The 22,159-nt window shown below is 41.3% G+C and overlaps 2 protein-coding genes across 2 annotated transcripts in view; one reads left to right on the top strand and one right to left on the bottom strand.

Annotated features, from left to right (window-relative positions):
* OSBPL11 (oxysterol binding protein like 11) overlaps positions 1–16,244 on the top strand; it is a 39,269-nt gene extending 23,025 nt beyond the window's left edge. Inside the window, exons 7-13 of the mRNA XM_058028415.1 lie at positions 3,009–3,154; positions 5,146–5,286; positions 7,294–7,792; positions 9,252–9,438; positions 12,027–12,209; positions 12,805–12,958; positions 14,297–16,244. Of these exons, the coding sequence (XP_057884398.1) occupies positions 3,009–3,154; positions 5,146–5,286; positions 7,294–7,792; positions 9,252–9,438; positions 12,027–12,209; positions 12,805–12,958; positions 14,297–14,374 (1,388 nt within the window). The 3' untranslated portion in view covers positions 14,375–16,244. The remainder of the gene's footprint in view (positions 1–3,008; positions 3,155–5,145; positions 5,287–7,293; positions 7,793–9,251; positions 9,439–12,026; positions 12,210–12,804; positions 12,959–14,296) is intronic.
* Positions 16,245–18,556: 2,312 nt separating this feature from the next.
* The window catches only part of LOC131085932 (TGF-beta receptor type-2-like), a 39,468-nt gene continuing 35,865 nt past the window's right edge, over positions 18,557–22,159 (bottom strand). The window contains exon 8 of the mRNA XM_058028511.1: positions 18,557–19,718. Within this exon, the coding sequence (XP_057884494.1) occupies positions 19,506–19,718 (213 nt within the window). The 3' untranslated portion in view covers positions 18,557–19,505. The remainder of the gene's footprint in view (positions 19,719–22,159) is intronic.

Below are 22,159 nucleotides of genomic sequence, written 5' to 3'. Positions count from 1 at the left end.
TCACTTCAATGCAAGTAAGAGCTTAGTGGAATTGTTCTACCTGATTCATGTGCTGTGTATGGAATTGAATGTGGTTGTTTGTAAATTCTTCTGCATCTTATTGTGCCTTTTTTCGTGTGTTTGCTTTGTGGCTTTTTGTGAGGTTTATAGGATTTTCAAATGCTTGTTTTGCACAACAGATCAATTTGCCTTTGTAGTAAGTAGTAGATGTAGTAAGTGTCTAACAAAGAACACACATAAATTGTCTCTCTCCTTATCTATCCCATATTCCTCTGATATTTGTGGTGCCTGCTTTGCCTTGGCATATTATTTCTGAGCTGTAATTAATTTAACTTCCAAGATGAAAAAAATGTTACGCAAAAGTATTAAAACTATATTAAAAGTGTTTCTGATTCTGAAATCACCAGTGGCATTAAAAGAGAATATGTGAATAGATTGATTTAGTTTTTTTGCTGTATTTCAGTTCAAAGTTTCATTTTAAACCCAAAAAACTGGATGGCAATTCTTGAGATATTTGTCTGAACTCTGAAGTTCTGCTGAAAGAACTCTTCCTGTTCTCTGTGAATTTTTTCACTGTTGATGCATAACTGTGGGAGATGCACATCAGAAGTATTTTTATTTTGGCATTTTCACATATGCACTACTAAAGTGGTTTTTTGACTTGTATTTGGGGACATAAGTAGGGTCCTATGAGGACCACTGTAATAATTTAAGAAGATAATTTTGGTTTGGGGATTTTTTGACAAGTGATGTAGGTTTTTAATTTTTTAAACCATGCAGGGAAAAGCTTTAATTCACTGGCTGCTATTCAGCTGGTATCTGCCTGTTATGGCTGAATCTAAAAATACTGCTTGAACATGTCCAAATCTTGAAGATTTCCAGTGATATCCTGGGGGGATGGATGGAGAAGAGAGGATCAGCAGATTGGATGATGCATTACTGGGGCCAGAGTTAAAAGAGACCATTAAAAGAATGCATGTGTCTTTCTGCAGCCTTCCATCTCCCCCCTGCTGTGGCCTTTCTCAAGACACTGCAATACATTTGTTCCTTTCAAGGATTGTCAAGAACTTTAAAAAATTATGTATTTTTAAATCCATTTAGCTTAGATTTCTCCTCTTGACTAAGGAGGGATACTTCTGGTTCAACTGGTGCAATCAGGCTTAAAAATCAAGGACTAGAAATACTGTAAGAATGCCAGTTTACTATAGATTATTAGATGACAAAAAAAAAACCCAACCAACAAACAAAAAAATAAAGCAATCAAAAGACTGAAAATACTGCCCCAACACATCAGTGTGTTCTGAATCACAAACTTAAAGATGAACAAGAAAGTTCCACCTGTTAGCTTTTGTGCAACAGCAATTTGCAACTCTTGAAGAAAAATGTAGGAAGTGAAAACTCAAGAGGTCTGCAGTGTGCCAGGGAGGAAGTGCTGGCAACTGTTTGAAAAGCAATTGGTGAGGACTGTAGGGGAGGAGGATGTCACAAGTAAGGAGAATGGCTTGTGCCTATGCAAAACAGCTGAGAGCAGATTTGTATGTGCTGTTCCAGTGGAAGAGAAGTCTTAAGGTGGTATCTTGTCCATTCACAAGGATTCAGACACAGGTAGTAGCTCAAATCTTTCAAAAAACCTCCTAACAGCAAAAAATAAAGAGAAAATGTAACAAATAAGGTTATTTTAGGTGTAGCTGATAGAAAATATTAAAGGGAGGCTGTTGGGTAAATTCAAGCTAATACAGAGGCAGAGAGTGTGGATGAAATGCAGCCTAGAACATGCAGTTAGAGGTTAGCATGTTGAAAGTTACAGCTTAGAAAGCAGATGTCATGGAGAGGTTTTTAAGACAAGTAAAATCTTTTCAAAAAGATATGATAGCAGCATTTTGAGCATCTTATTTTTTTTTTTTTACTTTGAAACTTCTCTTTAAATAGCTTTTATTTGGTATGGTCAGGAATTCTTGTTTCTTGTGATGTAGTGGATTAATGAGTGACGGATGATGAAAATAAGCTGCCTGGCTGTGGAAAAGTTGTCACATATAGCAAAGCTGGACTTTTTTCCTGTGTTTTCCTGGTGGAAATGCTGCTGTTAATCTGAATTAAGCTTACTCTGCCTGTTTTGGTTGAGGATGTGACCTAGTTGCAGGTAGCAGGGATCTGGAAATAGAGGATTGTGTATCATATGGGAAGAGACAACAGACACCTTAATATAGGTGTCTTACTATAGCACAGGGAACTGCTATCTTGTGGTAGAAATTCAGGTTTCCTGATAATTTCTGTGTTTGCAAACCAGCCAAGATGGTTTGTCAGTTTGTGTATTCTTCAGTAAAAACTGATTGGAATCACCTGTACATTTATTGCCCTTTGAAAAAGAATGGAACATTTGTATTATTAATGAGGAACCCGACCCGTTCTGATAAATTAACTGGGAGTAACTAGAGATGCTGGAATCATCAGGTGGGTAATAGCTTTCCAAGCCCTGCAGGTTTGTTTTTTTCTTTTTTTTTTTGACAGCTATTATTTATTCAACAGTGTGTGCCTGCCTTCTCTGCAGCTGAGAAAAGGCAAGCACCCTCTCCAGAGAAAACAGTGGCAACAAAACTTCTGCTTTTGGTCTTTTTGGTGTATGACAGAGCTGGGTTTTAGAAGCTGATAAGTGGAAAGCTGTTTTTAATTTTGGTACCAGCTAAAGAGAAGTGTAAGGGCTGCTTAACATTCCCATGATACCAGGCTCCTCCTGTAGTGTCTGATTACGCCTTTCATGACACCAACTAGTTTCTCCAGTCCAAGTTGCATGTATTACAGCTCGCCAATCCCAGTGTTTGTGCTAATGATCACTGAAGGTGGTGTCTCATTGCACCACCTTTGTTTCGTGGCTGCTGGAGGCATTGGCTGCAGGAGGAGTTGGCTGCTTCTGGCTTATTCCACAAGAAATAGTTCTTTTGTTGGAAAGTGCTGTTTGCTGACCTTGCAGAGGATGAGCAAGCTTCAGCGCAAACTTTCCTTTGCTTCAGGAACGACAATCAGTTGGTTGGAACCGAAGATATCCCTGGCAAACCACTTCAAAAATGGAGCAGCTCAGAATTTCCCAGCAGAGATAAACAAGGCAGCATCTGTCAGAGAAGAGCAGTCCATTGCAGAGCCCTGCCAGCTAACAAGGGTAAGGTAATGTGACATCCCATTTCTGCGGGGAATTATTTGGAGGAATACCTGTAAATGTTTCAATCGTGTTATGTGGAAGTGATTTAACGACAGCTGCTCTCATACTTAGGGTTAGTTGTGTAGGAGGAGGAGTGAGGACAGTTGCAGTAAGTGAAACTCTCTACCTTGTTTATTCAACAGATTTTTGCTGCTTTATGTAACTTGTTGTCAAGTGGAGGGAGCCAGTTGGGGTGGTAATGCAAGGCAATGAAATAGGGTTTTTGCACTTCATTATTTACTTGTTTTAGATGAAATGCAAGGGAATACTGCCTAAATAAAATTCGTGACACTCTCAAAATAGTCCCAAGAAGAACTGCCTAAGCAGACAAAAGACAAAATTGCTGGTCTTCAGCTATTACATTTCCCTTTCTTTTCTAGGTCTTGTTGCATCTGTTTTTCTTAATCTGAGCAACTCTCATCATTTGACTGTGGGGTGTCTTAGTACATTTGAAATACAGTTACAGTCTGTATCATTTTCAGCTACAGTCTGTATCATTATAACTGACAAAATGGATTTGAATTGCAAAACAGTGAAGTAAAAAACCAGCAGGGATTATGAAGAAGAGCATGTTTTCCTAACTAAGCTAGAAAATCATAATTACATCCTCTTTATGCTAGTTGGTTTCACACAGTTGTTTGGCTGAGACTGTGTAACTGTGAAAAGATAATGTGCTGTTTTATATCTCTGCAATAGCACTGGGCTGTCTTAAAGCAAAATTGAAATGGAAAGGATTTTTTTCAATTGCTGTAGTTTGTAGATGTTTAAATGGGTCAGAGTAGTTTCTACTAAGTTAAAAAAAGAAAAGATGAAACAAAACTAGGAGCTTTCAACTAAATCACTTAATTCCTTCCTTTCAGTAATTAAGGCAGTCACAGTTTGAGTACGTCATGTATCTGAGGTGTGACAGGTGTTATCACTCCCTGTAGGTATTTTCAACTCCCTTATTTCTGAGAGCAGAACAGCATTCTTGCAAAGGAGTCACCTGTGTGATACTGCACTTGTCATCAGGATTTGAGCCCTGTGTGAGGGCTTGGCCCCCTGCTTTTGGTGATTGAGTGTTGATAAATCTGCCTTGAGCCAGGGCAGCTGCTCCAGGACAAAGGCTTTGCTTAGGCAAAGGCAAATTGCTGCCTTCCCGTGGCATCCAGTGCCTCTCCCCTCTCATTTGCCTCCCTCCAGCTGTTTGTCCAGGAGGATGCAGCTCAGAGCCCTAGCAGTGCCAGCATCCCTCCTGCCTGAAGTGCTTGGCTTTCTGCTTGTGCTGTGGTGGTTGTTAAAACAGTGCAGATATGATTTCTAGTCTGCCTGCTTTAGTTACACAGACAGGAGCGCCTGCAGTGTGTGTGTATGCCTGGAGTTTTGTTATTTTATTGATGCTGCTTTTAAAAAGTTACTTTTTTTCTTTCATTTTTACATATTTCCCCTCACTGCAACATGATAATGCTTGTGCAGCCCAGCTTGCAGATGCCAGGTGTGATGGTAGTCAGGGAACTCAGAACTACAGTCTGATGCAGCCCTTGGAGTACTGAGGGCAGCACTGGAAAGGCTGAAGTGGTGTGGAGGTGGAGGGGGTTGTTGAGGTGGTTGGAATTGCTGCTAGCTTTTGGTTTGCTGTTTCTGTGTGTGTGTGTTACATGCTTGACATTCTGTGAAGTCACAAAACTTACAGGAATTTCTTTTAAGCTTTTTTTCTTTTTTTCCATGACCCATATGAGAGAGGGTGAGAAATCTGAGCCTGAATCCTCCAGATGGAATCTGCATTGAGTTATCTTCATATCCATTCAAATTCTTCAGCTGTTTATCTTGGGTGTAGATTCCATTGTGTAGCTCTCTGCAGGGGTTTATTTAGCCTTTTTTCATACATACACAGTTAAATACAATATGAAGTCCTTTTTGAATACTGTCTGGCCAGTCACATCTTTGAGCAAAGTTTATGGCTCTTATTCCAGGAACCTGAAGAAATAAATCCAGATGAGGAGCTGGAGGATATCTGTGATGATAAGGAAGATGACCTAGGAGCGGTGGAAGAGCAGCGCAGCGTTATCTTGCATCTTTTGTCTCAGCTGAAACTTGGCATGGACTTAACAAGAGTAAGTAACTGAAGTGTGAGAATTGGCTGCAGTAAAAGTGAGGCATCATTTAAAACTCAGCTCCTGTATTGAGCAGTATTGACTTCAATGTGAAACTGTGGCCAGTAGCAACATCAGGTCCCAATATCTGATGTCCCAGGTTGAGACAGGTTTAGGTGAAATGTGCTGACTCTATCTTTTTTATTACCTTCTCCTTGTGTTTTCTACTGTGCTTCTGCTGCCTTTCCTGTGATGGCCTGTCTTCTTTCCAGTGTTTGAACCTTAGTCTTTTCATGCTGTTTTCTTCAGCCTTCTCATATTTATCTTTCTGCTTTCTTTCCATGATCTCTTTTCTATCTTGATAATGTTTTTTCACACAACATGTATAACCCTACACCTGTGTCCATGCTGCTTCTGAAAAGAAGTTTTCTTTTGGTTCCCCCATCTATCTTTGGATGCCTGTTTAAACCTCTTTTCTATTCTCATTTCTGTGTTTGCTCACAAGCAGGCAAGAACAAAGTTATGCTGGAGGGAATTGGATTTAACACTTGAGTGCAGATCTCAAAAGCAAGCAGCTTGGAAAAATTAACACTCAGGTGCTGTTAGACAACTTGGGCAGCAAATCTGGGAAAATCAGGCTGCTACCAGCTTATGTTCAATTCATTCTTGTAAAGACTTCTTGCCATAAGCACTAAGCACTTTGAAATAAAAAAATGGATTTTACAGTAGCATGGAATGAAGAAAACACTCTATTTCAGAGTTACGGATTATTGGGGTTTTTTTAAACCTATGTTTTTTAAGCACTAGCTACATAGCCCCTAGAAACACTTGTATTGTGCAGCTTATGTTTCACAGCTTGGGAGGCAAAATGAAAAGATGATTTGAGCAGGCCCTGCTGTCTGTGGGTCAGACATAAACCCCTGCTGCTTAACAAGACTCTGATGAAGTCACTCTATCACTTACATTGAAGATTGGATTTAGGGTATCTTTTGCTCTTAGTTGAAATAAATTGTCAAGCCTGTCTCCCAGGTGACTTTTGGCTGTGTAGGGAGAATTATGTGTATTTCAGAGGAGGCAAACACTGAAGTTAATAAATCTGACTTCAAAGCAGGTAATGAAGTTGTTAGAATTGTACTTGATTCAATTATCAGGGTGCTGTAGTGAAAAGTCACTTAATACTCAAGGTTAGTGTTGTAACAGCATGGCAAGTATATTCAGTTTAACTTGAATGGCTATGAAGTCTTACATCTGTGCTTTTTCTCTTTGAAGAAGAGATTGAAATAGATTTAAATCTGATTTCAATGGATTGTCTTGATCCCATGGTTGAGATTCTCTGTGCTGCTGTTTACAACAGTTAGTTATGTCAGTTATGTAAGTTTAGCTATGTGGGGCTTGTTCCTACTGCAGAGAATGAAAACACTGATGATACCCACAGCCTTTCACCCCAGGGAGTTGCCCTTGGCTCAGGAAGGACAGGGTTGAATGTAACTGTGAAAGTATAAGGTACCTCTGCTCAGAGGCACAGGATCACCCCATCCTATGCTCCTTCTCATGGATGCTTGTCCCATTTGCTGTGTGAAGAGAGATTCTGCAAGCTCTCCAGAGCTGGCATAGCTTCCCAGCTTTCCTCTCCATTAGACCATACCTTTCCTAAGTTCTGCTCTGAACCTTCTTTGCTGAAGTTTGAGTTCCTTCATGCTTGTTTTCTCTTTCACACATATATGGGACACATTATCTCTTTGCAGCTCTTTCATGTCTTAGGGTATTTTTACCTGATGCTCAGTTCCTTTCAACCTCTTTAGTACCACTTGTACTCACTGGGCTTTTTTTCCCATGTAAATTGCTTTTCTGGAGCTTCAGATCACTGGATTTTGCTCGCATCTTACAAGAGGAACAAGAAAGTGCTCTCTGAAAGTGTGGTGTCCCAAGCAGGACAGCATCCTCCTGCCAAGGCCTTCTCTTATAAAACACTTGTCTCTATTTTCCTTCCTAGATGCTTTTGGCTTATGGCTTTTCTTTCATTTTCAGGTGGTTCTTCCCACATTCATTCTAGAGAAGCGCTCGTTGCTGGAGATGTACGCGGACTTCATGTCGCACCCCGATCTCTTTGTGGCCATCACCAACGGCGGCGGCCCCGAGGAGAGGATGATCCGTTTCGTGGAGTATTACCTCACCTCCTTCCACGAGGGCCGCAAGGGAGCCATCGCCAAGAAGCCCTACAACCCCATCATCGGGGAGACCTTCCACTGCTCCTGGAGATTGCCCAAGAGCAGCGTGGCCACCGAGGCCGGCACCAACTGCTCTGCTCACTCCGCCTCGGAGCAGCTCGCTCCGCCCAGAGATGCGGAAGGGCAAGCGGAGCCGGACTGCTACACGGTGAAATTCGTGGCTGAGCAGGTGTCCCACCATCCCCCTGTCTCAGGGTTTTATGCTGAGTGTGTGGAGAGGAACATGTGTGTCAACGCCCACGTCTGGACAAAAAGTAAATTCCTAGGAATGTCAATAGGAGTGACGATGGTTGGCGAGGGTGAGTGTAAATTCTGCCCTTTGTTCATTTTAGAGGGTTGTTAAAATACAAATTTGTTAGCAATGTTAGTATTGTTAAATAAAATTTTAAATAAAATTTTAAATAAAATTTTAAATAAAATTTTAAACAAAATTTTGTTTCTTAAACTATCAAATTTGATGGGAAATTTGATACTATTTTCAAGATATACAAATCGTCACTGTATACAGCAAATTTTCATACGGGAGGAAAAAACGGTTTATGCTTTGCCAAAAATCAGGATTATATTTGGAAATAAAATATTGCCTTTTAAGCAAAGGTCAGTTAGTGCAATGTAAACTGATATTTATGATTTGTAAATTAATTTGCATCAGACATTTATTAGATTGAAGTGTTGTTGCATTTCTGTGTATTGCTCTTAATATTCATGTGTATTGCACATTTTGATTTTCTTTAACTAGAAAAATTGGATCTTTTAGGGACAGTGAAGGGTAACTGCCCTCAAATTGTAATTTTCCGTTAGTTATTAGTATTTACTGAACAAGATGAGACAGCCTCTCCCACCCTATGTGTATTTTGGCCAGTACCTAGAGATTCCAGGCACTTGCATATAAATTACACTCTGGGCAAGGGAATGACCAAGGGAATGCCAGGGTATGTGAAAGGCACATCTTTGAGTGTACAGATAATTTCTGAAGTTGATATCTCTTTATCAAATCAGAACTTTTTTCAGGATTTCCCATGTTGTTTGTGCTGATGCCAGACATCCAGAGGTACTGTGCTTCAGAGTTGTGGGCTGGGGCAGGCAGCAGTTAGGTGTTGTCTGTTTCCTTGTAAGGGTAAGAGGGAGATCTTATGCTTTTAGTTTCTTTATAGGAATCAAACTCACTAATCTTTAAACACAAAGAAAAATTGTAGTATTTAATGAGATTCTTGGCATTTATTGCCAAGGTTGCTGTCAGGAAGAAGTTGGGTTTGTCTTGGCAGAGAGGTGCAGTAAGGAGAATTGTCTCTGCTTCCTGCTTTCAGATTGGGTAAGGTGGATTATAGAAAGGGAAAGCAGGAGTATTAGCCTTCCTCAGGATCTGCAGTTCAGGGAATTCTTTTGTTATTTCCTTTTGTCAGTGTAAGTCTTGCTGTGCTCCAGAGCCATCAGTAAGAGAGTGACCATCCCTTATATACACTACTGAAAAGCGTGTGCATACCATGGGATTGTATTTTATGGAACAGTATTAGTGAGATAAATGTCTTTTCCCAAAAGAGACCAAAATGCACATTACTCAAATTAGTGCTTCCAGGAAAATGTTTGTATGGAGAATCTAATAAGTGTCAGTCTTATGTGAGTTTTTTAATTTTCTTTTTTTGTATGAGGGGCTATGAGGAGAGGTAGCAGATGTAATATTGACTGTTTATTTCAACAACTTGTTTAGCCTTTTCTGAAATGGTAGTGGTTTACAGATTGTTGTATTTCTTCACACAGGTGTCTTACATCTCCTGGAACACGGGGAGGAATACACCTTCTCTCTGCCCTGTGCATATGCCCGCTCAATTTTAACTGTTCCTTGGGTAGAGCTGGGAGGAAAAGTCAACATTAACTGTGCAAAAACTGGGTATTCTGCAAGCATTAACTTTCATACCAAGCCCTTCTATGGTGGCAAGTTGCATCGGTGAGAACATTTTGTTTGTTTGAAATGAGACTGATCTCACTTTTGAAGAACTGAAGCTTACATGTAGTTCTGTTTCACTTGGTGCTATTTGAAAGTGACACATCATTTGGAGCTTTTTCCCTGGCTCACAATGTATCTTCCACTTTGCAATAGCTACTCTTGTGTCATAAGAGATAAGTTAGAAGATGTACTTTTACTTCAGTGATTTAATTTGGAAACTGTTTTGTTATTTGTCTCTCTGAAGTTAGTCACAGATACAGAGGCTTTTTAAAGAGAGATCTGTTCAAGGTACTGTAACTATTGAAAATTTGACATGGTGATGATTGGACATTGCCAAAAGAATCTCTTGATGGGAAGCAGCAGTGTTGTCATGGTTACTCAGAGCTCACAGGAGTTGCTATGGCAATGATATGGATTTTTTTGTAGAGTGACCCTTGTTCTTAGGCCTTAGCTGGATGTTGGCTCCTTGGTCCTGTACCTCTTTAGCTGGATGAAATAGAGGATAATGATAATGGACAGCTAGACATGTATCAGCCATGCCAAGATTACACATAAGTGCCAGCAGTTTTTTATCACAAGTGCAGGTTCAGGCAGATACTGTGGTCTGTGGTGGTTGTGTGTCAGAGCAATGCAACCCAGAGAAATACAGGGAGTTTAATGGAGCAGTTCAATTCTGCACCTCAGTAGTGAGGGATATAACTTGGTTTACTTTCAGCTGAGAAGAGGCAGTAATTTTGAGAATGATATTAAAATACTGGATGTCAGTATTGTCTTATCTCACAATGCTTGGAAAAAATCAAGCTGTTACAGTTGTGAAGAAGTTACTGCAGAGTCTGACCATGCTGATCTCTGACATCATGTGGATTCAGGCTTTCAGAGATCTCTTGGGAGGAGGACAGCAAGCCCACCATGTGTAAGAGCTTTGGTGAGGTGTGGAAGTCACAGGATGAGAAGCAGCACAAAATTAAGGCTGCTTGCCTGTCAGCTGCTCTTTCTGCTGTTTTCAGTAATTGTTAGTACTACTTAACTTCCATAGAGAAAAAATATTGTAAATGTGCTTTTATTGCTCATGTTTTTTTTTCAACAAATCTTAAAATTTTTGTAATTTAAAAAAAAGAAAACTGTGTAAAAAAAACCAACTGTGTGAGCAGCACATACTTATCAGTCTGGGTTTTTAAAGATATTTCTCATGAGGTTAATTTAGGTTTGAGCTGCTGGACCATGGTATGATGGAAGTCTTACCAGCTGCCTCCTGTTGTGAGATGGCTGTGAGCCTTCCCCCCTTGCCCTGGAGATTCCCTGCAGGTCTGCTTTGGCTGGCATCCAGTCTCCCTGTGCTGGGAGGTCTGACCTGTGATGCTCATGTCATTGCTTGAGAGATGAATTTCTCTATTTTGATGCTACAGCTGGAGAGGACGGGTAGGGGCAGGCACAGTGGGAAGTGACCAGTGTGCGTGGAAGAAGGGAAGTGGCACTTGTGTCCTGTGCTCCCATTTGCTCTGAGTGTGGGAGCACAGAAGTGCTGCTTTCCTCTCTCTGGGATGCAGTTGTTCAGAGGACATCAGAGGAAGGTGGTGGTGTGCAAGTTGGCTGTCCTCAGCTGCACACAATGGAAGTGTGGAAGGAGATGTAGCCTGTGCTTTGTGTGAGCACTGATGCAATGCAGGAGGGCTGGAAAGTGGTGAGTTTTAGGGAGGTTATGTACAGGTAACTGCAGTTTAATTGGAGCTAGAGGTGATATCCTTTGTGAATCCTGCAGTACATTTCAAGTTGAGAATGTCTCAAGTCTGGTTTGCGTAGTGCACAGACCCTTTTATTTGTTTGTAGGAGAAAAGTTCTGTTTGAGACTGGCAATTTGCTTGCCAAGCAATGCTCAAAAACTGGGTCAGGATGAAGTGGATGTCAGGAGGTCTTTGTATAGGTCTTGAAGATGAGAAGAAAAATATGTGTAATTATGGTGATACTTCAGAATTATGCAACACTTTGAATGAAGCACTGCATGTTAGAAAGACACTTTCCTTATCTTGTTATTGGCAGAGGTTTCTGTGGAAGACACAGGGAACAAAAGCAGTTCTCCTGATTCCTAGTTTCCTACCTTGCTTCTGCCTTTGTGTGTCTGCTGCTTATGTGATCAACATGAAAATCAGACCACCTACTTAAGAAGGTTGAAGTGTAAAGATGTGAGATGAAGTGCCAGCAGGTAGTGAGATATATTCTTGCTAGAAAGTTTAGTTTTAATTTTTTAAGTCTGAGCTATGTAACTGATGTGGTACTTCAAGTGGAAATTATCAACTGCTTGTTCTATGTGAATCAGCCTGTGTTAGTTTCTTTTTTATTTTCAATTTCCTGATATTGAAACAAGCTGAAGCCAAAAATGGAGTTTACTGGGTAAGATGACGAGAACTAGAGCAGTGAGTGAAAGTCACTTTGCTCTTTGAGCTTCTCCACACAAAAATGCAATTCAAATAACTAACCTTTTTCAAGGCAGTGTGACAAGTTGGAAACTCATTCAGGATTGAGTGATTATGCAAGGAAGAGTCCTCAGGTTTCTTCAGCCATGGCTTTTTAAACATAAATTTCTCTCCTAGAGTCACAGGTGAAGTGAAGCAGAACGTGACGAACACGGTGGTGTGCAGAGTGCAGGGGGAGTGGAACAGCGTGCTTGAGTTCACCTACAGCAACGGGGAGACCAAATATGTGGACTTGACAAAGCTCTCTGTGACAAGGAAACGAGTCCGGCCCCTGGAGAAGCAAGGCCCCTTTGAATCTAGGTAGAGTATGTGTTTGCTCTTGTCTGGCCCCTTTTGTCCTAAGCAGTCTGGTGAGTGCCTTAGGAAAAGCTGCAAATGTAGATTTGTAGATTGTGCTTAACAGCAGTCATCCTAATATTTTTATGTTTTCTAAAAATAAAAATCAAGGGAAAATGCAAAACCCTAGTGCAGACGCATGGTTGTTTATTTTGCCTCCTATTTATGAGCAAAGGTTTTTTTGAGTACATAAACTGTTTACCAGAGAATAGTATCTCCCTATTAGTTTTGTTTTTACCCATCAGCTACACAGCAGGGCAGCTCCTGACATCCTCACAAGAAGCTGCTTGTTGAATAACACTTCCAATAGCAGCTTTAAAGGGTTTGCAAACAGACATTAGTTTGGCACTGCCAGAACCTCAGAGCCCTTCCTACCTGCTCCCAGCTGCTGATGTAGGTCTGACTTGGCCATGAGCCCTCACTTGCGTTGCAGTGCTCTGACCTGGGCTGGTTTGTCACGTGTAAGTGGGGAGAGTGCTCCTGTTCCACAGTGATCCTGCAGTGTGAGGTGCTGCCTGGGAAGCCTTTGAAGCAGTGCAGTGACCAGCTGATGTTGCAGGAGGCTGTGGCAGCATGTGACAGAGTCTCTGCGGGATGGAGACATCGACAAGGCCACGGAGCACAAGCGAGCCCTGGAGGAGCGGCAGAGGAACGAAGAGAGGCTTCGTGCTGAAACAGAAACTCCTTGGTGTACTAAATACTTCCTTAAAGATGTAAGTTTCCAAGCAGTCACCTGCTATTGATGAGGATAGAAGCAGAGCTGTTATGCAAGCAAGGGCACATATGGGTCTGTGTCCTATCAGAATAGAGTATTTGGCCTTAGGTCTTACAGTTTAGCTATGTGGGATCCACAGGAGTAAGATGACATAAGAATTCCTAAGCTTGTAAAGGTGTGACTTCATTCTCCACTTTGTAAATGCTTGGATTTTGTATGAAAATGTTTTCCAGTTTCCTAGTCCCATTTCTTTTACCAAGCACTTCCTCAATGGCACATGGAAAATAGTTTTGTGTATACACACGTGAGCAGACTGTAACAGTAAATACCCACAGAATATAATCAGTAGTACTAATTTTGCTGAGGTTGTGTGTTTATGTACCCAACATATTATTGTTAGCAAGAAGGAATTCATTCTCAACTTACCACTTCTTTTGTTCTTCTACATTACATTTTGGATAGAGCTTATTTGTTCAGTGTTTTAACCTGTACTTTAGTAATAGTAATAGTAATAATATAGTAAGGCTTGCAGCAAGGGCAAATGCAGCCTGCCCAAGAGGATTGGTGAATGCTGGTATAATAAGTTTGGAATGGGCTTTTCTTATGATCCATGTGGTGAGACCTTGCTTGTGTACAGACCATTGCAACGGGAGAGTTCTTGAATTAAATTAATGCTGTAGTAGTTTAGATTCTCCTTACAGTGAAAGCTTTATCTATTACACTGCAGTAATGTAATTCTCCCTTTTCTTCCCATAGCTGTGATCTAATAAGGGTTTAGAACATAGGCTAAAAGGTTTCTTTCTCTTGGATGTATTCCAGGTTTGTTTTGTCAAGTTCAGGACTAGCTCTCATGAAGGTTTTTATTCTCTAAAGCTGTGTTAGTATGATTAGCTCAAAATTAGATAGTTGTATTGTTAGATCTGAAAAAGATGAAATTCTGTTGCTAGTCCAGGATACAAATGTACTCAGAAAACATTTAAACATGATCCTGAGCACTGCATTTCCAGGTAAGCAGTTGGGCTGAGGTAGAGCTGATAATCCTGGGTGTCTGCCTCTCTGCTGGCTGCTTATTTGGCTTCTGAAAGTGATTTGGACCACACAGTTGAGAAGAGTGGCTTTTTGGCAGGGTTAATTACAAGTGCAGCCTGCTCCCAGAGAGCTGGAGGCTGGGAGGAGCCTGCAGGTGTGTGAGCAGCCTGCAGTGCCTCAGTCTGCAGGAGTTAAAGATACCAGCTCTGTCCCTCTGCTGTTCACAGCCATCAGCCTCATAGCTGTGTGAGGCATTTCTGCCAAGGCTGTGTCTTTATGCTAACCATGGTTTCTCTTTAAATTGCAGGGAGATGGCTGGGTTTACCATAAACCCCTCTGGAAAACAGTCTCTGCCGCACAAACTCAACAAACAGACAGTAACTAGAAAAAAGCTGCTTTAAGATGAGTTTTCTGGTTTTCCTCTCCTTTTCCTCTGTCTCTCAGAACACAGTAATCACACTGAGTGTCCCCTTTTTATGTAATTGTGCAAGTTTAAATGAGCATAAAGAAATAACTATACTAGGGCACTTTAAAGCTATTTAAAAAAAAAAGGTAAAAATCCAAGTTGTAGAGACAAACCTGCCAGGTACATTCAACCAACTTGTTTTTTTGTATGATCCAAGAGATTTTATCTGCATTGTGTAAGATTCTTCCAAGTAGATCTGATTGCAAAAGCTGCCTGAGAGAAGAAGGAGCCGGTTGGATTTTAGAGTGACATAGGAACTCTTTTGGAATCTGTGTCAAGCTCTTTAATCACTGAAACCTCCTCAGTACACATGTAGACAACAGCAACAGAAAATTGCTGCTTTTATGCCCTGTAATTAACCTTCTTGGCAAAAACTGGAAGGGTGTTTGGAAGATGTGCCTGAAATCAGTATTAAGAAACAACTGGATCATGACGACCTTTTCTTCGGAGAGAGCGCGTGCATGCATTGGAGGAATATGGGATGTATGTAGAGACTACTTTTCTTTTTTATGGATTTATAAAAGCAATTAGAAGTGTAACCATGGAGAAATTTTTCCTCTGAAACGTTTTAATATACTTGAAATAGTTGACTTGAATTGGAAAAGTAATTTGAACACTTTTCAACTCTAATTTTATTAAATCTCTTTGAGTGACTGGTTTTTCTCAAGTTATAATATAATGAGATCTGGCCTGTTTTTTCTCCTCCAACTTCTCTTCCTGAGGACTAAGGCTTTCAAAATGAACAGAAAACATGCAGTTTTGTATTTAAATTTCTCTGCCCATCTAATAGTTTCAGAGATGAAGTATCAGTGTTACAAACTGTCCTTTGGGTTGTTTTGTTTTTTCTCCTGTGGTGTTGTTCAGAACAAAGCAGTGAAATGTGACCTTGAATACATGGACTGTAGGTCCTGGTTTTTCATCTTTCCATAAAAAAACCCAAACAAACATCTGATTATGCTGAGGACTGAGTATTGATTTGAAACGCAATCAGATATCAGGAAACTGTATTCAGGTACAAACATCCTTTTTTTTTTCCTCCTTTTTATAACTATTTTATTGAAGTCTAAGAATTGCTGGCAATTAAGAATAGTACTTACTATGGCTTTCGTTATTGTTGTAACTACAAGCTACCTTAATTTTTCCAACAGTGGTGCCTTAATCTGTTTTTTCTTCTGATGTAGTCTTCCAATCAGTGTATATAACATTATCTGCCACTTCCCAGCCATGGTAATGGCTGCCCCTGATCCAGCATCATAAAAACTCACAACTGTGTGATCTGGTAAGATGTTTTCCATAGAGAAGATGCAATTGTAAGAATGCATCAGAAGGTTTAAATAACCATGTTAACTTTCAACACAAACTGAAAATCATGCAAAAAAAAAGAGTTGGGTTTATTCACAACTGTTTTGATCCTCTTGTACATTTTTTTTTTGCTGTGAAATGCACTGAGATCTCAATGCAAGTCATAGTCCGTTTGTGAGAAGTGGGGGGGGATAATAAAGCTACAAAATGATTCATTTGTTCTTTCTGCTTTCCTAGAGATCAGGTGACCAGGAAAGAGTAGGTGGTTGTTTTCTTTCATGCTGGAGATCTGTCTGGGCTTTCCTGGGTCCCAAAAGTGGGATATTTTGGCACTATGTGCTTGAGTGGTAACTATTCTCCAGCAGAGGAATGTTTTAGGCCCTACTTGTCTTGTTTGTGATATTCTATACAACCATCTTGTTGTGATAGTTTTGGATATCCATTGGGCATTTTCATGCTTAACTGGGAATAAAAATAAAAGTTAAAATAGTGGGATTAGTTCCTCCTTGTTTCTGGGTCTGCGGCACATTTGGCTCCTTGGCCAATTCCAGGATTTGGGGTGGGAATTGTGGTGGTGTCAGTATCTGCACCAAAATGGGGCTGGTAGAGAAAGAGATTAGCTCTGTATACATTTCATAGTTGTTTTATCCATGTCACATGGCACATTTGCTTAAAATGAACGGCAAGGGCTGTGTTGCAAGGCCCAACTTTTAATATTGCAGTGATCAGAGCAAAACCAAACCTTTTCCAGCTGAGCACACTCCAGGGATCAAACTTAAGCTAACTGAAATATAGACTTACAACTCAGTCACTAAACTCAGCTTAAAATTTTGATTTGGGATTTGTCAAGGTGATGGCTGTAAATGAGACTGAAAAGCTCCCATGTTGACCATAAACCCATTTGTGTTCCTTATATAATGCTATTAGTCAAGTTATTTCTCTTCCTTCCTCATCTGGTATGCTTGTGGTTTCTCACTAAGAGAGCTGTTACTAATTTTATTGTGTAAAAATAGACCTAATGCTGAAGAAATACTTGCATAAAATACATGAAGTGATTTCTTTTAACATGGGAATGTTTCTAGGAAAAAAGAAGGTAAAGCCTTCCTTTACTCAAGTCATCATGAGAACTGAAATGATTCCTGATATGGATTTAGTTATGATGCAAATTTCTGCTTCCAGAAACGAAGGACGTAGTTGAAAATCATTTAAAAAGAAAAAATCTAGCCACTGAATATCCAGCTTAAATTGTAATTGTGATTCTTCTGAGAATGGCAAACACCCTGCAGAGTAATGGATGTATTTTTAACTCTGGCCAGATTGGATTCTCTTGCATAACTGATGTTGTTTCCATCCTGTACCTTCTGGAGCAAAGGGAAGGGCTCAGTGCTGCTTTCTGTGTAGATGCTTGCTAGAAGGAACCACAGTGTGTTCCAAGAGGGAACATGGCAAAGTGGGACACTGGCTTAGGTTACTGTCTGCCTTCTTGGCTTCATTGGGCCCCACTGAAGTTAAGAGCAGAGTTTTCATTGGTCTCATTGGTTTTAGGCCCCCTAAATCATAACTCTTGGATCTTAAATAAGTGCCTGTCTTTAGAGGTGCTGTGCAGCTTGCTGCTGCTCATAGAAAACAGAGTGCACCAAATCAGCCCTGTTTAACACAGGCATTCAGGTGTGTAATCCTGATGGATTTGTGTTGTATGAAAAAAATTCACTATGCAAATTAGATTGTTCAAGATTTTGGGCATGGGTACGGGAAAAGCTGAAGTTTTTCAGCATATTTATAGTATGAACTGTCAAGCCTAGGATGAAGACTGTCTTCCCAGGAGAATTTGGATTTCAGCCACCAAAATCAGAGATGCAGCCTTCGATGTCTAGTTTGCACAGGCTGATCCCCCTCTGTCCCTGTCACCTGTGGGAAGAACAGGTCAGAGTGTCTTTTAAATCCTTTTGAGCTTGAAGGAACAAGTGAATGCATTCATCAGTGTGTTCAAACAACTTGGTGCAGAACTTGGTATGGAAATTCTGCACAAAATACTATGGGAAGGCAAGACTGGACAGTCTGGGGGGGAGTTAGGTGTGTTCCTGTAGTTTTTAATCTCCATGACAGGAAAGCTGCCCCTGCTCTGTTTCTCTTGTGCTAGACCAGTGGTTAATATATTAAAGAAATGAGGCTGAAGTCAGGTGGGATGGAAAAGATGAATTTGTGGGTAACTGGGGAGGGTGTGCTTGAAGAGAAAAGGGTTAACTTGAAAAATGTTAAGGTGTCAGGAGGTAGCAGCCAGGTGAAGATTAGTGAGAATGACAGGTGTGGTCACAGTTGCAGATGGCATAAGTGGTAGCTAAGCAAATTTTTTTTTATTTAGATTTGGTGCAACCTAATTCATTCCCCTTCTGTTCTTATTTGAAGTGTTTAGAGGCAATTTGTTTCTAGGTTTTTAATTTAGCAGCTGTAAAAACAGTCCAGGAAGATGGAAACAATAGCTAGAGAAGAAAAGGTTTTTATATGGGTTAATGCTGTCATAGCCGAGCACTTCAGAGAACCAAACCAGCCCTGCAGATCTGTGTCCCTGCTCCACATGAGGAGCCTCAGCTGCAGAAAATTGTGGCTGTTGCTTGGTTTGCTCCCTTCCCCTCTTTCTGGGCTGATCCATGCAGCTGTGTGGTGGCAAGAAGTGTATTCCTTTCGGGTGCTATCCCAAAAAATTCACCTCTGTGTAGGTGTCAGGTATGGGCTTGCAGGACTTTGGGGCACCTGAGGTCTTTGCTCCCAAGGGCGCAGGGATTGCACAGTGCCAGGGTTTAGAGTGAGGTGTGCCTTACCTTTCCTTAATTGCTGTCCAGAACAGAGGCAGCCTGGGTTGGTGTGGTGATCGTGGGGATAAAGGTCTCAGTTCAGTCTGATCCTGTTTCCCCAGGTGGGGTAACCCAGCAGGGGTGTGAGAGTTTCCAGAGGAATTGGCCAACACCCCCGTGTTGGCGCTGTTACTGTGGCACAGATCTGGCCAGAGGCGGCTGGAAACTGGTCTGATGGGGGAAAGGCTTGTCTAGATAACCTGCATGGAAAATTTTTAGGGTGAAGCAGCCATGCCTACACTGGTGACTTCCATTTTCTCTCTCAAAGAAGCTTCACACACCCACCTGAGCTATCAACCCAGGAATTCCCCAGTGAGGAAGGGTATGTTGGAGTTTCATCACATCAGGCTTTTACATACTGGATTATTGTGGATCTTTGGACAGTGTTGCATGAGTGATTTTCTTGGATGTCAGCATTTCTTCCAGAGAGGGTGTGGTACATCTCATGATGCCTTTTTTTCCTGCTACAACAGATTTTGTGTGTGTATGTGTAGGCCATTAAAAAGAGGAAAATTGTTTTAATCACTGCAGAATAAACTAGAAAAAGAAACTCATAATGACAATATGGAAGGACTTAAAAAAGAGAGACGTGGAATTCAGCTGCTTATTAATAAAAGATTAAACATTATTATTTTAAAAAATAATAAAAGGAATGCTTTGCATCATTATACATTTTAAGTAAGTACAAAGTCAGTTCATATAATAATGTTTCACTTTAACCAAAATATTGATTCCTCAGTTCATTGTATCTGTGGGAGGAAACAGATCTTATAAATAATTTATGTACTAGATCTTAGTTCCATTTTGAAAAACAGTGAGGTTTTTTTTCCCCCCATGAGCTGAATGCTTCCCCCTTATCCTCTTGTTCCTCGCGCTGAGGCCCTCTGCCTGCTGCATCACTGAATGTTCCTGCTGCCATCGCTGTCCTGGAGCTCCCCACCTGGAGCAGCTGTTTTGCTGGCCTCGTTGTCCGTGTTGTTGTTGAGGATGTCATCACAATCCATCTGTGCCATCAGGTTGAAGCGCTCAGCCACGCAGTGGGCGGTGAGCCGGGCCTCGGGGTCGTGGTCCCAGCACTCCGTGATGGTGTCGCACAGGAAGCGCATTCCCTGCAGTCAGAGGGGATGAAATTAGGATCAGAAGGCAGGAAGAAGAGGATCTAGCACAGTTTTAGTGGTTTACCACACTTCTGACAGCCTCCTGCCTCAAGGCTGTTTTTGGCCAAGCTTAAGCACAAGAGGAATCAGCCTCGGTAAGTTGTGGAAGTGCTGATGCTTCCACTGGCACTGCTTGTGTTAGAGCAGCAGCCTCAGCTCGCACAGCATCTGCTCCCAAACATTCCCCATGCTCCCTGGAAACTGGCTGGTGTTGGCTGTGAGACTTAGAGCCTGTTTCCTTCCAGCCTGTATTTATTTCCTATCTCAGTCTTGCCCATTTGGATCAGAGCACCCTAAAATCAGGAGGGACAGGAGGGGTGTGCACAGTGACCTCTAGGCTGCTGGCTGAGCCCAGGCCTCTGGGTTTGAGCTGCACCCTGCCTATTACACCTGGTTGGGAGGAGGTGGTTTTCAAAGGTAGTTTTGGAAATAATTTCTTAAATCTGACTTCTTGTTTTAGTGGCATTCTGAAAGGATGTGCTGTGCCAAACACTCATTTCAGTGTGCAGCTGAACCTTGTTCTCTTATCACAAAGCAGTGTTTTGGTTGAGATAGGCTGAGGTGCTTCCCAGTTTACTCCAGAGCACACGGAGTTCCTTTCAGCTACAGTGCTTACATCTCCCAGAAAGCTGGGGTTTTTGTCCAATTGTGTAGGGCTCTGAAAAGAGTCACAATATTTTGGGCCTAGGAACAAAATAAATGGTAATATTCAGCTGGTGCTTCCCCCAGCCTTTAGCTAGTAACACAGCTAGCACCAGAAGCTGTGTTGAACCTTCCCTCGCCCATGTAATTCCATCATGTGCTATTGCTCTTGGCATCATTGTCAACTAAAGTTGGAACACAGTGGAAAAATCATTATTCTAAATAAAGCTTCGTGGTTTTCAGTGGGTTTTATGTATTTTTTAATTTGCAATTAAGAGAACCCTAAAGTTTCATATGGACCCACGTAAGAGGAAAATCCAAGTCCTCCGGAGATATAGGGTGAGTTCCATCTGCCCTTCTGCACCTTACTCAGAACTCACTGCTCTCTGCTAAGACTCATTGTGCTAAGTCTTCCATAATAGACACAGATTGGAGAGAACAGGATTGTACAGCAAAACTGACAGATGGTGTGTTTCAGCACCTCTGACGTCACTTATTTATTAGCTTAGTTGAAAGGATTTGAGGGTAATTGATTACATGCAGAAATGAGCTAGCTTAGGTGAAGCTTTTAAAGTCACCATGTTCTCAAACAGGACATGCAAGATTTTCTGTACTTATTTTTCCCTGAAATCATAACATTTGTTTGCAGTTAGTTTGCCTTGTAGTGATGATGTTCTTTTGAATGGTGTAACTGAAACATCTTGTTTGTGGCTTACAAAATGAATTTAGTTTGGCTTTTATATTTGATATCTGTTTTTTTTAAGATTCTAAAGAACACTGAGTTGTACAAGTGTATTTTTAGTGGCAATATTGACTTAAGCTTCCATTGTTCCTTGCTGTCCTGCACCAGCCTCTGGTTGTGCCAGTCCATCAGTCTGTTCAGCTGCTTCCTGAACCAGATTCAGGAATTTACCTGGCCTAAGAAACCTTTTTTTCCCTTTTTTTAGTATGCTGGGCTGTGAAACAAGGTAGAAGCACACACCTAAGGGGTGTGTAAGTTACCTGGGAAAGTGGGGGTGAATTTCTTGAGCTGACTTTCAAGCTGCTGTTGGGTGAGTCAGCCCTGTCAGGGAAATTAGTGCTGACACTTGCTGAAAATCAAACCATGGTCTTCACTTGACTGAGAACAGTCCTGACAGTTGAAATGTGGAAGCTTTTATGACTTAGTGTCATTGGTGGGAGCATCTATCAGTGCCTCATATTCAGAGGAGTGACTTGTCACCCTTTCTGGATGCCACCCGACACCTCCTCCCACGGGAAGCCAGCCTGGACCCCCGGAGTGGCACAACCCGGTGGCTTTCTGCTGCTTCCCAGCAGATGGTGCTGCCCAATTCCTCATCCTAGGGAGAGCTGTTGCAAAATGCCCAGAAAATGCTGTGAAGCCAGGCTTGTAAGGAGATGTTTATTAGACCAGCAGAGATTAATCAGAGAAAAACTTTCAGCAACATGAGGTGGCTCTTCTGTTCCTCTTCCCCAGTGGCCATCAGATGGTCCAATAAAAGTTCCCTCCTTATAAGCCTTGCTCTGTTTGCCTGCTACACCAACATTATTTCTGGGAGCTGACTGCAGTCAGCCTCCCTTCAGCCCTGGGAACAGCACAGTTATGCTCACACTCCATCAAAGTGTGATTTTTGACAACCCAAGCCTCTGTATATTTTTTCTGTGGTTTCAAAGTTTATCAGAGACCCTGTGAGGTGAATGTCTGAGCTGAATACTCAAAGGCTTCAAACATGTGGCACTGCTGATTGAAG

Source organism: Melospiza georgiana, chromosome 7 (assembly GCF_028018845.1).
Source record: "Melospiza georgiana isolate bMelGeo1 chromosome 7, bMelGeo1.pri, whole genome shotgun sequence".
NCBI classification, from domain to species: Eukaryota; Metazoa; Chordata; class Aves; order Passeriformes; family Passerellidae; genus Melospiza; species Melospiza georgiana.
The sequence above is the reverse complement of the archived record's forward strand: the minus strand, read 5'-3'. Positions and strand labels throughout refer to the sequence as shown.